The sequence below is a fragment of the Pempheris klunzingeri genome, chromosome 7, assembly GCF_042242105.1.
Source record: "Pempheris klunzingeri isolate RE-2024b chromosome 7, fPemKlu1.hap1, whole genome shotgun sequence".
Classification (NCBI taxonomy): domain Eukaryota; kingdom Metazoa; phylum Chordata; class Actinopteri; order Acropomatiformes; family Pempheridae; genus Pempheris; species Pempheris klunzingeri.
The window spans coordinates 8,361,524-8,376,554 of NC_092018.1; the positions used below are offsets into that span (position 1 = coordinate 8,361,524).

The 15,031-nt window shown below is 38.8% G+C and overlaps 1 protein-coding gene across 1 annotated transcript in view; it reads left to right on the top strand.

Moving 5' to 3' along the window:
* The window catches only part of ipo11 (importin 11), a 116,200-nt gene that overhangs the window by 11,312 nt on the left and 89,857 nt on the right, over positions 1-15,031 (top strand). The window contains exons 5-8 of the mRNA XM_070834330.1: positions 1,380-1,583; positions 6,668-6,800; positions 6,992-7,050; positions 12,443-12,491. Coding sequence (XP_070690431.1) covers positions 1,380-1,583; positions 6,668-6,800; positions 6,992-7,050; positions 12,443-12,491 — 445 coding nt within the window. The remainder of the gene's footprint in view (positions 1-1,379; positions 1,584-6,667; positions 6,801-6,991; positions 7,051-12,442; positions 12,492-15,031) is intronic.

A 15,031-nucleotide genomic window follows, 5' to 3' on the forward strand; every position in this document is an offset into this window, starting at 1 on the left:
TGGCCCTGAATCATGGCCATCCATCCTGGTTTCTACAGCTTGTTCATTCCCAAGGGAGAGCCCTCCAACATCAGGACTGATGGGGTCCATATGGCAAGCAATAAATGCCTTTCAAACACCATGTGTCACAGCCTTTCCTTGTCGAATCAAAGCTCCAGAAGGGGTTGTGCATTTGAGTGTGGGCAGTTTATATTTCTAAGTTCTGCAATCCAAGCGAGTTTTGTCAGCTCACGTGGCCTTCTTAGAAAACACATTGAGTCATTGATATCGGCACACTGATTATTTATTACTTGGTTAAATCAGATCACTAAAGGCATATAGGCGTGTTTATCAAAGCATACATTCTCAGTGCGATAAAGACTAAGTCTCTTGCTCCCAGCTGATTGTGGTTTGTACTGTAGAATGATAATGGGGATCAAAAGATTTACAAGTTTAATCTAATGTAATATGAATTTAGATTTAGATTCATGGATTTGGGAATGAAATATAGCTCAGCTCAATCGTGTTATAGCCTTTAAACTCCTGGTATACATCAACCCCTGTTAGTATCATTTACAAATTAACTGTGATTTTTTTTTTTTTTATGTCTATCGTTACAAATAAATTATTAGAAATGATTCTCAGTATATCGTATAGCTCAACATTAATGCAAACTACAACCTCCAAAATTACCATAAAGTAAACTAAAACAGTTTCAACAAAACCCCAACATTATGACCTTAGCGACAGCAGGATGCTGCATTGAACTGTTTTGGTTGAGTGTACCTAATAAACTGGCAACTGAGTATATATCTGTTGTTGCCACCAACCACCACGTCTCTAACATGTGGGTACAAATAAATTACACCTGCTAATTCAGCTGGATAATGTTGATATTATATTCACAAGCTGTGAAAAGTTTTTGGCAGGATGTGAAAACCACAGCTGTCAAATCAAATTCAGCATATGTCTATATAGTGTGGAAATAAATTGGCTATTAGAATGGTATAATGGTAACAGAAGAATAATTTAGCCTACAATGCACACTTACTGCTGAGGCACACTGCTGAGGTACTGTCAAGAAATATAAGTAAAGCTGTGACAAGGTTGTGTGACAAACATTTCAGACACATTCTAGTCCTTGTAGAACACTTGTATAAGGTCTCTGTTATGAGAAGCAATGTAATTCATTTGACTGCTGGATATAGGATTGTATGTACCCTGCGCTGTATACAATGATAATCATTTGTGTCCAACTTTTCCAAAGTTCTTCCTTAAAATCATACCTCAGGCAATCCTATTATATTTTTAAGTAATCCAAATTGTTCTAGATGTTGTAAAATTCCTGCGTTTCCTTCTGCTTTGCCTCTGGTCATTTTTTTCCTGTGTTTTGCCAACAGATAGCGACTCAGATTGCAGTACTGATAGCCAAGGTGGCCCGTCTGGATTGCCCAAGGCAATGGCCAGAGCTCATTCCCATTCTGCTCGAGTCTGTGAAGGGTCAGGATGGACTGCAGCAGCACAGAGCGCTGCTAACCTTCTATCATGTCACCAAAACCCTTGCGTCCAAACGTCTGGCGCAGGACAGACGGCTTTTCCAGGATGTAAGTCCACTGTTTCTCTGCTGTTTTGTTACCACCTTCATTCTTGGTCACTCACTGTCCTCTTTTGAATTTTTGTCCTCTGCACTTGATTCAGTAGCTGCACACATGAATAAAGGTGACTTTAGGTCAACAAGTTAAGAAAATAAAACTTGAATTCTGTCCTTTGAACTTTTGCTGCTTTTGTGGTTTGCCTTCATCTATCTTTTCTTGTGTTCTGCCCTCTGACTTTGTCATGTTCCTTTTTTTTTCTTTACCTCACCTTTTTTTCCCTCCAAAACCTTTAGAGTATGAATAGATGAATGGTAGGATTATCTTGAGAGTTAGAGGTTTTCAGTTTCATATTTTACCTGAAGGAGATGCTGTTTAGCTGCTGTTTGAGACATGCCAAATACGGGATATATGGCAGCCAGGTTCTATGTGCGTGCATGTGTGTCTGCTTTCACGCACGACTCGGGCGTGATTGACATATTTGGGAATAGATTTTACTTTGTTGCTAGTTGTGCGAGTATGAGAGATTGTGTTAGAAAGAGGGTTGTTGTGTGAGTTAATGTTTCTTTCAAAGAGGCCATGGAGCAGAGCAAATGCTCATTTTTTTGCCATCTGTGGTTTTAAAGAACATAAGACTTGAGCAGAGGGAAGTCATGAAGAGAAAGGGTTTAGGGGAATACAATGATCAAACGGACTAACAGAGAGAAGACTGAGACCAACAGAGCGAGAAAGATAGTGACAGAGACAAGACTAGTGGACATCAGAGGCAGCGATGAGACCAAATAGTTGGATGTCGTGCAGAGGCACCCTCTATGCCAAAATGTGTGCCCTTAGGCAATACCAGGAACAAAGGCAGTCTGAGCTGTGCAGTTTTTAAATGATGCACTGATGACTTTGATGCTAAATGGCCCATGCAATGCTCTGTCTTCGCCTCAGTGACCAGTGTGTGTGACCAAACACCGCACATTGCGATGAGGTGATGAGACAAAGGACAATGCAGCACAGGTAATTTCAGTTCCAGTGGCACGCCTCACCCCTTAAGTCGAAGTGTTTTTTAATTTGAAGTTTGACCATAGGGCATCTTCACTGATTTTTAACTTTAATTGGTCTTGGTTTTGGTCTTGGTTTTGTAGCAGTGTGTAATGATTCCTTTCATTCATGGCTACACCTGTTAATAATGTCTCTGTCCTGTAGTAACGCTCCGTTCACAATCCCAAATACCACACCTAGCTCTTCTAACATGCATTGACCACTTCCAAGAAAAGACTCATTATGTTCCCACATGACCACCGTTGTTTTAATTTCCTGAGAAAACTGGGACTTTGAAACATGGAAAACCATAGTTTTATAGTGAGTTGTAAGTTTTGAAAGAACAAAGTGATTAGTCACTGGTTCCCTGAATGATGCCTTTGCCATTTATTCAGAGTTTGCATTAGACAGCAAGGTCTGTTCATGTCTAAGCTCACTTTTTCCTCTATTTACACTGTTTTTTTTCACTCTACTTAGCATAGACACAGTGTACATAAGTGCTGTTGACGTGTGTGTGGGTGTTTGAGCGTATCTTCTTGTACTCGATGAGTGTGTGAACTTCTCGTTAGACCACAGCTAAAACAGTTGGTAGACCATGTTGGCTGCATCATGGGATGATGCACTGACACCCATACATGAATTAGCTCTTTGTTTTACATTTGCTGAGCCTTAAGGGCTGTCCAGATTAAGAAAGATGGCTAGGGTTAGGACAGCAGTGAACAATATCGGCCCAAAATAGTTCGAATCAAATCATTTTGAACTCTCGAGTTTATGTACAGAGCTGAACTGTATGAGCTGTACAGTATGTGAATCCATTTGTGTTACAGGATTTGTTTGGGAGTGCGGAGGCTTTGCTTTAATTCTAGTGCGTGCCAGACAGACGGAAGGTCAATGATAGGTAGGCAGTGAGACTAGCAGCAGAGCCTTTGTTGCCGCCAACTATACTTTCGAACAGCCAATAACCAATATGGACAACTAAATAGTGGTGATGTCGGGCACATCATTCTCTTAACACAACAAAGTATTTATGAGTCATCGACCGATTTGAACTTTTTTTCTATTGTTCTACTCACTTCTATAGTATAGTGGTTATATGAGAATGCATTCTTTAACAAAGAGAGTTGTTCTGGTAGTAAGACGTTGTTCAATGTTTTCTCTAAAAAAGCGATACAACTTGAAAGTTGCCTTTTCTAAAAAAAAAAAAAAAAAAAAAAAAAAAAAAGGAAGAAAAGTGGCACAGAGGTTGTTCACAGTAAGAATTTTTTTATACTTATACAAGAACATTTCAGCTTCTGTCTAGAACCTTATGGCGTAGCCATAAAGACACTAAAATGCAACACTGCATTGGCATTTTGTTGAGCTTGTTTGCTTTTTGCGACTCCCAAACATGCAATAAGTTTAGAGAGGAATGGGGCAGGTGATAACCAGCGTCTGGCCTTGTGCTTTTGAATAGCAATGAAGCAGTGATATCCCACAGGATGCGTATTCATAAGCAGATTGCCAAATGAAATGAACTGCACTTTTCTCAGATGGGTTTGGTTCCCGTGTTCTCCTGCTGGAATAGTGAATCCGCTTGGACATGGAGGAAATTGTTTGCTTTTGTATAAATGTGCCTCTCTGTTGTTTCTGTCTGCAGTTGTGAAAAGAAGCAGACGCATGCATACACACAGATATAAACGGGTCTTTCCAGAGCGTACACACGTACACACATACACACACACACACAGACTCATGCATTCGTGGGTGAACAAAATAACAACAACAAATAACAATTGTCAATTAAAAATATAACACTGAAGCCTTCATTGACATTCTTAGATAACAGGAGATCAGTCTGAGGCTGTCAGTCCACTGTTATGAAGTTTTGTGTTATAGAAATGTGATCTGTTGTCAGGGGACTCCAGTCGTTTGAGGTTAGGGTTACTTATTCTGGTGTGGCAAGCTGTGCCTATAGTTCTTGTTGTGCTGTTTCATAATGCTTGTAAGTGCTTGTGTGCCACCTGAGGCCATGATATGGACTTTAGTCTGGCTCAGTAAACTGCATCAAGCTTTGAAGAGCTTCACCTTCAGCCATGCTGGAAATCCTTCTTGATCATGAGAAAAACACATCTATTGTGTAACTGTCTGCATTGTCATTTCCTAATATTCCTAAGATTATTTGATTGATTTGCTGGAGGTGGTTAAATTATACTAATGTACCAGGATGATGTTGATCTATATGAGCTATTTTAAATGCTAAATGTTTTTGAGTGCAAAGAAACTTGTGTTGTTTGAGCCATAATTACAGTCGCTGGTTGGATGATGATGATTGCAATTTTTCACAACACCTTCATTTCACCATTAAATGACTGTGGCACTTGATTGTTTATTTAATTGGACTATATTTATACATGTGTTTAGTCTGCAAGTGTGAAAGACAGACGGGCAATATCTAGGCGATATGAGAGAAGGATTATGGAGGAGACAACTAATTCAGAAATTCTGGCTGAGGTGGCTTGATCTGATGTCCCCAAAAACGCAAGACAAAGAAAAAGAATCTCTCCCCACATGAACAGACTTTCTCCCATTGGGTCTGGGATCTGTTAAGGGTGGATGAATGGGTGATGGGGTGTAACCTTTGACAGCCAGCTTCGTCCCCATGGGGAAGAGAAAACCAGCACAAGCTTAGACGCCAGCAAAACTTGAAGAAAAGCAAACATTAAAAATGGAAAGACAAAGACTAAGTGATAGACACACAAAGAAGCTAATAAAATGGTTGGTCCTGGAACATCACTAGAGACCTCTGCAAGGACGGCCCAACTTATTTATTTTATTGTACTAATTGTTGTTGTACTACATCCTGAAATACCTGTTAGGTAAGAAAATTAGAGCTACCATTACTTCCTCATGGATTACTTTCTCTTCTGAGTACTCTTCTCTGGCAAGCGGGGTCAAATAACATTATTCTTAACTCAAAAGTAACTCATCATTCCTAACTCACCTGACCACGTTTAAAGTGACAGACTGGCTCTTTATGAAACTAGAAAACTACCCAACACACTCTCCTGTTTTAACATGTCAGACATCAAGAATTTCACATCAATCGATTGCCTGAAAACAGATCACCTAGAGTGTGGAAGTCAAAGGAAGAATTTGAGATTGTTTCCTTAACTTGGTTCATCACTTTTAGGTTTCATGCATTGGATTAGTGTGGGATCTGTGGAATGGAAATTTCCAAGCTCCAGAGAAATATCTCCAAAGAAAAAACTTGCCATCCTTGCTGTTTTCTGTAAAGAATCAAAGCCTACGCTGTGCTGTCAAAGTGGGGATTTCTCTTTCAGCAGGCATACTTCGCCAACCACTGGTTCTCACATTTTCGGTGAACATACAGTTCTTCAATGACACAAACTAATTTTCATGTGGACGTTAATCAAATAGCATTAATTTCTTCAAAAAATGTTACAGTTTAAGAATATCTGAGAGTGTCGTTATCATACTGAAATGCTTGAATATTGAGCCTCTATGTTTGAATAGTTACTGAGCTATAATGCACCTCTTTTCTGTTCTGTTTATTCTTTTTATGAAAACACGAACCAAAGCATAATCCAAAGCTCATTATTGTGCCATGGTGGATTTGTTCTGTTGTTTGAGCTCCTGGGCCAGACTATATGCTACACAGTTGATGGGACGTAGAGTACTTTTGTCTACCTTTGATGATTTTGTTTTGCCCCAACAGGAGAATGCTTTTATTGGGAAAAATGTAATTGGTTTGGGCACAAATAATGTTATTGCAGTGACTGTATTAGGAAGTTCAATTAGACCTAAATTAGACCTTTGAGCCAGAGGTCCTTCTCCTCCCTGTGTGTTTGTGTTCTGCGTGAGTGTATGTTGTGGAAGTGCTTTCATAATTGCATCAACTTCTTTAAAAGTCTGGCGTCACAGATACAGTTTGCACGCATGGTTGTCTGATGCTCAGACACATTTGTGATTAATGTCACATATTCAGCAGAATAATATCAAATCAGAATAGAATCAGAATAACTTTATCTGCATGTGATTGACTGTGCTGTTTATATTTATGATGGCAGCTGGCATCGGGCATCTACAGCTTTGCATGCTCCCTGTGGAGCCATCACACCGACTGCTTCCTCCAGCAGATCTACGCCAGAGATGAGGCTGCAGCGCTCGGCTCACTGGAGAGGACGCTGCTCTCCCTTAAAGGTAGCAACATTTGTACACACGCAAACTCACACATGCCTATACACAAACTACACAGCTGCATTGTCATGCAAAGTGGTGCAGTCATCTATTAACACAACATGGCAAGTAAATCATGGCCATAAATAACAAGTGATAACATATTGCATATTCTTTTTTTTTTTTTTTTTTTTATCACAATCTTCCCCTCTTAGTGCTTCGCAAGTTGACAGTCCATGGGTTTCAAGAGCCACAACAGAATATGGAAGTGATGGTGAGTCTTAAGTCATTTCCGCTGTGACTCCTATAGAACCTCGCAGATTTTGGAAAAGCTGATATTTTTGCTGTTGGTGTTTTGAGTTGAAAATGAAATTGAAATTGAAAGTGCCTTAAGCCTTGTCTCGGTTCAAAGAGTCAAGAGTTCTGTATGAGCTCTTCTCCCACTGCGTGTGAGGAAAGTCCAACTCCATGAAACTGTTGATTTAATTTAGTCTAAATCTCTCTGGTTATAAAAAAGGGTGTGTCTAGAAAGGGTTTTGGTTCATCCGTGAGTTAGAGTTAATGGCATCATTTGCACAAAATGTCACAGTCCTTTAAACCTCCTGCTGCAGATTCTGACTATGTCCTGTTTTGCCAATCAAGCTTTAATGAAAGAATAGCACCAAGTTTTTTGGAGAATAATGGCAAAAAAAAAATGTTTCTGGTAAGCATAAGACTTAGAAAGAGCGATTTCAAGGACTCTTTTAAAAGTACTCTGTTATTTTAATTCAAAGAAAGAAAACATACCCTTTTGATTGTGCTTTAAATCTAGAAATCTCCAGGGAGGGGGTTGCGAACTGAAAATAGGCAGCACTATCACACCTGTGCCCATACAGTCTGTACGTACAACGGTGTCTTGAGCTGCGAAGTCATGTGACACTGCTTACTATGGCATGCACTGAAACAGCCCAACCTATAATAAAGACAAATGCTCAGATGCTCTTATGTTTAAAATGTCTATCAGGACAGAAGTTTGAGATGACACCAATGTAGCCTTTTGGAGTGTTTGATTAATACTGTAATGATTTACTGATGTTTTTCACTTTTTCTTGATTGATTGTAATCACTGAACTGATACATATGAAAATAAAAAGAGCGCACAGGCATTTTAACCTCAAGGTAACTGAAGACTTCAACATCTGGTTATACAAAAATGAAAACACTCATACAGATATATCTGGCTGCAGAACTACACTAGTAAACCATTGAAAGGGTTGGAGTGGATTACAGAGAAATCAGATCCTATGTCAGAAATGTAATGTGTGCTAGAATAAGCAATTTGGTAAGTAGTTATTATTAGCAAAATGATTGGTGACAATTTGAATAATCAATAGTTAACAATTTTAAGTAAAAATACCAAACACATGCATGCAGCTTAAAAACTAGGATTTACTTGCTTTTGTCAGTTTCATAGTATAAATCCAGTCATTTTTATTTACTTGGTTGAACTAAGTATATAATTTGTGGGCCTCAATGTGGCAGCATTGCTTGTTATAATTTATTGTAGACCGAATTGATCATTTTATGACATAAATAATTCTGTGCTCTATTATTCCACTAATGAGACAGCTTTTAGCTTGCAGGCTGAAGGTTGGATAATGGTTGAAATAGTCACATTAAAATGTCATTTGCCTTTAGCTGTCCCTGGTTATTCCAGCTCAGTAGGCAGATGTAATGGTTTGGAGTTAATATTTCATGTTTAGATGTATATGCAGTTATTATCTCAGACTCACTACCTCCTACTTTAGCTTGTTCATACCACTTCTCGCTTTGCTGATTATTCAGCAAAATGTGTATAGACAGTGAAAATATACTTACTGTGAAGTGAGCCGAGCTCCCTCCCCAATATTGAGGCCATGGCTATACCCCATACTATTATAAAATCAAATGTTTTTATACTTAATGTCCTCCTACACCCCAAATTGTGTTTTGCTTATTGTTGTTCACTTGTTTTACCTTCACCATGCAGACTCATGTATGTGCAGTCCGTTTTCACATGCATTTGCTGAAGGGGGAAAGTTTCACTCTGGTCACCTAAAGCCGAATTTAACACCTGTTTGTTGGAGCAGGATTTTGTGACAGCAGGACTACCTTAGAAGCCCCTAATGGTCCAATATGCAACTCGCACTTGTAATGGTGAAATTCTATACCTCCAGTCCACATACTCTGAGAATGGACTTTTTTAGTGAAGTAGGAAACCTCTTGTGTTGAGTAGAAAAACTTCTGTAATGAACAATTTGCATATTCATAGACTGGATTATTCAATGAGGTAGATGGAATTTTTAACTAGGTACTTAAACTTATCTGTGAAAAAAAAAAAAGATCAAACACAAATTATGATTCCAAGCAGAGCTTTTTGTGTAGTTTTTCATGTAAGCAAGGCATCTTTTAGATTTAGTTCACTGCTTATAACAGCAGGTGGTGTAATCATGTGAACAAAATTCAGATTGCAGCTTTGTCTTGTGTCATTGGCTGGCATCATGCACCAAGTTACTCACTTACTGTATCTCTGACTGATGTCATAGCTTACTGTGCTTCAGTTGTTTCTCTTACATTCCTCCTGACCTCTGCTCCAGTTGTCTTTATACATCTTTGCTCAAAGTGGGGTTCTATAGCCTCAGGATATGCACATTTTTTAAATGAAGTGGAAGGATTTTCTAACGAGATATATTTTTCCTCTGTTGACAATACCGAGAGTAAATTCTTATCTTTCCATTTGACACACATTTTGTATGTAATGATAAAGCGGTCAGTTTTCTACCTGGATGTGTCAGGCATCAGGGTTCATGGCCAGGAACAAATTAAATTGAGAGAAAGTTAATTGTTGTTAATAGGAACAGGTGAGGTAAGCCAGACAGTTATAATGTCATTTAAACCAATTAGACGCAATTATTGATTTTGCGCAAATAAAATCTCTAATAATTAACATAGGTTGAGGTTTTTTTCAATTCAGAAGTGGGAATCGTCAGTAACATTATTTTGACTATTATTACTTAATTTATTTTCAGTTTAAATGGTTTTGTACAGATAGAATGCCTGCAGCCATTTTTCAGATATTTCCAGCAATGGTTTAAATTTGTGTCAAGCTATTTTTGTCTGACTTATTGATTATGTCATCAAGGTGTCATTGCTCTTTTTGCTATTCCTGGGTACAAAGCTGCAAAAACTGTTACATCATATTGCATTTGTTTTTAAATCTGTTTTAAGGTTGTATAGGAGATGGGCTCTGCAGGTTGCTTGCTGAAAAGTAATTTGGCAACCTGCAGAGAACTGAATAAACCCATATGAAAGAGTAACTATGTTTAACTAAGCAGGGATGTGTAGCCCAGAGACCTTCAGCACAGCGGGCCTGAACTGTAACAGTGAATCCTGATAATAAGCCTGTCCCATATCTCCTAATTATGCATAATTTACAATATCAATCTTATCTGAATCTGAATAGGCTTGTACTTTTCTGACCCATTTGATTGGATTTTGATGTTTATAACACATTTGCCCCATAGTTTTTAACAGTGTGTTTTGCCAGTGGTTAGTTTTTGATCAGACATATTCTCAGGTTATGTTCCAAGCATTTTAAGACATAAAATTGCTTTGGTTGAATTGTGTTTGTTCACCCTGCCATATTGTGTTTGAGAGTACCAATACAGACTTCTAACTGGTTATATACAAATTAGATGAGTTTGACCCAACCATCTGTTTTTGATGGCACTAGCTCTGTAAACTCTGCTTGGTGTGTCACAACCTTAAGGTGATGGTTTATGGCCGTGGTTTCCAACCTTTGTTGTCAGATGTATCCCACAGCCCTGTCACATGACCTCAAACCTCCCTTCATTGGTACCAACCATGTTTGAAAATACTAAGTCAGTTATCCATGTTGAGGCTAATTTGACAAACAATGGACGTTTTAGCAGTCTGTCCATTACGTAAAGCTATTTCGACTTCTATGTTCGCTTGCTGGCGCTCACTCAGGTTGATGGGCATCTCATTGGTTATTGTGTTTACTAAAGATTGGCTTAAAACCAACATGTGATCCTATTTGACTGCATTGACTGTTCAGCCACTTATATATTTTAATCAAATCACTATTTGTTTTTAGTTATTTGAGTTTGGTTGAGCTTTCCACATTACCCCTGGGGTAGACGTACCTCTGGTTGGGAATCATTGATATCTAACACACACTTTGTTTTATAGCATTTGCACTTTGGTTTCTGATTATAAACCAACCAGTGTTTTCGCATTCGACATGAGCATTTTGGATAGACTGGGTTTATTGTCTAATCACCACAGCGGCAGCACTGCTAGAGAGCAGAAATTAGTTGGAAAACACTGACACTAACAATGAAGAGCTTTGTCAGTTTTCACGGAGGCTGCCACAGCAATGAATTGTTCAGTTGAATGACTGTTTATCTTCCTGGTTTGATTGTCAAACAGGCACTTGAGGAGGGAGGGCGGAATAGGCATCTCAGTAGCATGAATGCAGAGAATGGTCATCAAAAACAAACATCACTTTGGACATATTTTTCTTGATAAATGTTCTTGCTACTCAGTGTGTGGGTAAATTTTCAACATGCATGAGTTAACAAGCCTTTTGTCTCACTCCAAAGCAAAGGTTTAAAAAGCTGCATTCAGTTGAGCCATTGAACTCTAGACAATAAACAATCCACCACAACACTGTATATCCAGAGAAATTCTGTGCACATATACTTGACCACACACAGCTAAAACATTCACAAAATTGCCATGCACTGCACTTCCCTTAGATCCTTTCTCAGATGAACTCTGCTGTTCTGTTGACACACTCATCTTTTCCAAACTACTTCTCACACTACTGCTGACACGCCCATTTGATGCCTATCCATCTGTCTCCACTATTCTTTTTCTTACCATCTCAATCCATTTTGCTGACAGTCATTTACTTTACACTCCATGCTTGTGTATTTTTCCCCGGCAGTGCCATGAGCCTCGCTTCTCTTCCTCTTTAGTTGTCAGACCTTTTAATCATGATGGATTCAGCTGAAAACTTCTATTTTGCACCCCTTTTTGTATTAATCATTTCTAATTTCCTGCATCCCCTATTTAAGTATTCTTCTCCTCTTTTTATTACATTCACTTTGCCTCCACCTTTTTTTTGTTAGTCCCACCATTAGTTTAACAACTATGTTCTCCATTAACTCCCACCCTCTTTTCTGTGCTCCTCTTGTGACCCCCTCTTTCTCAACTAACTCAGCTAGGAGCAGTAGTTACTGGCTTGGCTGTGCTGGCTGGATATGTGATTAATGACACTGCTGTTGACCTCATGGCTGAACATTAATGCAGAACTAAACAGATTGCATCTCCATCTATCATCTAATTTCCCATGCTAAGCCACATCCACACCAGGCAACAGAAAATTGATTCTCTTTCAAACTGTGTAGCTGGCACTTTTATTTATACTCCAGAGTACACAGGCAAGTGTGCCCATGCACACAAACAGTTGTACATACACAATACACTCATACAAAAGTTATTCCCTTGGTAATGTATCTACTTCTGGGCAACACTGATGAAGCAATCATGAATGATTCAACTGCATAAATGCCAAAGAGATTAAACTTTTTCTCACCCTGTCTTCATCTCCTTCTTTTCAGGGTTTCCTGAATGCAGTGTTTGAAAGGCTAAAACAGTTCTTGGAATGCTGTGAGTACTTGTCTCTTCCTCTGTCCTGAATCTCGGATCCCAGGCATCTTCCCTCAGTAAACAAATTCAGTTACTGGTGCTTGATCTAAAGAGTGCTGAAGGCACCTGCTTAAAAGTCAAGATACTTAATGAAATCCGAAGTCTAGGTCTCATAATATTATAGCATAATGTATATGTCAAATTAAAAGTTCAGGCTGAGTCATCCTCAGGGGCAAAGTTTATATTTAAGAGTTTATCTTTCACAGCCTTGTAAAAACAGAAGAACTCCTAATACAAATTATGCTCTCCATACTATCAATTGAAATAACTCAAGGGGCTCACTGAGGGATTAAAAATCCTTGTAACTGTTAGATCTTGAGAGAGCTGGTGAAAGACACCATGAAATATGTCTTCCTGGAAAATCTTTGACAGTAACGGCCTCCCACTTTGGTTCCGCTTAAACTGGTGTGAATGCGGGCTGGTTCGCCAGAAAGCATCAAGGTTCTGAGACTCCAGAACGGAGACAGAGCCAGGACCAGAACCAGAACCGTGTCTGTCTGAAAGCGCTAAAAGTGACCCCCTTTGAGTGATAGCCACCTAGCTCAGTGTCAGTTAATTTTTACTGTCTAATCTCACTATCCAATGGTCCTTTGTTCTTTTCCATGGTCTTTCCAAGTCTCTCATAACCAAATCCAGTGCGTGAGAGGTGAATCTCAGGCAGAACTCCATGAGCTGCCATAGCAGATGATGTTTTCAAAAGTATCATTTGAGATATCAGCCACAACTATCGTTTCCAATATTTACACTGCTGATGGCAATGGAAACAGGGTCTGGGTCCTGTTGGTATTTGGGCTTGGCAGATAGTGGAAACAGCAAGGCAGCTCACAGCCGGGCTGGAGAGACATATCAGCTCTGCACCACCTGATAAGGTCAGCTATATAAATATTTTTGGGTCAGTCTTTGTGGTCCATTCTGATGTCTGGCTCCTCCTGTTAGATGATTGTCCTCCAACTGAAGTCACCTATCTATTTCTGTCAGTCACTACATTGTTGAAAACTTTTTTGCAAGGCTACAAACACCCTTCAGTTTTCAGCATTTTCTTCATTTTCTCTTCCTATCTTCTATCGCTGTCATCGCTAGCAGGTTTTGTTCATTCAGTTGTATGACCTATGTGACTTTGATGACTTAACACAACATCTGCTTACATTACCAGCTGCAAACAAAGAAATATTAGATTCGACACAAAGTCAATAAAGTGCAGTGGTATCTACATAATTCCTGATCTGTAGTAAATCTGAAAGGCGCAAGATGAAGCAATTTTGAGCAAGTTAACCTTTTTTAATCTCTTTAGTATCACTTTGAAATAGTAGTTGCTGATAGAATAGAATTTGTGTGTGTATAATTTGAGAGCAAACAATGACCCTGAACCTTCACAAATGACTGGAGGAATGCCAGAGACTGTTCTGGTCTCTGCTGATTTCATCAATGAGGTTGACAAGGATGTAAACTACATGGGACATCTTTATTGGCTCTTGCATCATGAGCGGTTTTATGGAGTCAAAATTTACATCAGAGAGAATGAGTCATTCTTGAGTTCTTTTATTACTGCACTTTATTATATACAGCAATGCTTGTAATGGGCTCAGGGGACTCTTGCAAGGTAGCAAGGTGAAGTTGCCATTTGACCTTTGGAGAAGTTTCTTATAGTAAATCAGGCCTAGATAGATTCATTTCTGCCGATTTCTTGAGCATTTTTTTGTTTCTCTTACTATTCTCCTTGTAAGTGTGCTCCTAGTCATTCATGCCATTATTTTCTGCCCTTTCACATACGCTCCATCATGACTACCGAATAGACAAGATCAGACACCCGAGAATTTCCCATCTAATGTTCCATGTCATACTGGAAAGGTTTTCCTTGGATGCATTGCAACTTATTTTGAACCCTGTACCCTTTTATGAAAAAGTTGGCTTAACTACTGTTCTGTGTTCACTCTAGCACACCTTAGCACACAAATGCTAAGACATTTGACAAATCAGCCTTTTTTCTTTACCATTAAAGGAATACTTTTACTAGTTTAATATTTGGCAAACAACATTGATAACACTGTAACTATCTGTAAATTAAGTATGAAGCTGGAGCCTAGAGATGGTTAGCTTAACTTAGCATAAATCGTGGTCTTAGGGGAAAACAGCTGCCGTGGCTGTGTCCAAAGGTAAAATGAAATCTGTTTAAGCAAGAAAGTGTCAATACACATACATTTTTTCCTAAAATGTCAAACTATTTATTTAGTTAATATTCATTGTATTCAAAAGCTTAAACACAAAAGTTGCTCACTCAGATTTCCTGTATCCACTGAGACATTGTTTTAGTCATGACCTACTTTTGGCTCAAGGGATAATTCTGATTCTTTTTATTGACATCATGGATATACATTAGAGCATTACATTAACTAGTCAGTCAAGGCTCCATTAATGGCTCTATTAATCACCTATTAAATCACTTTATTGACAGACTGAATCACTAGAATTTGAATTAATCATGGACCCTAATTATATCTTGC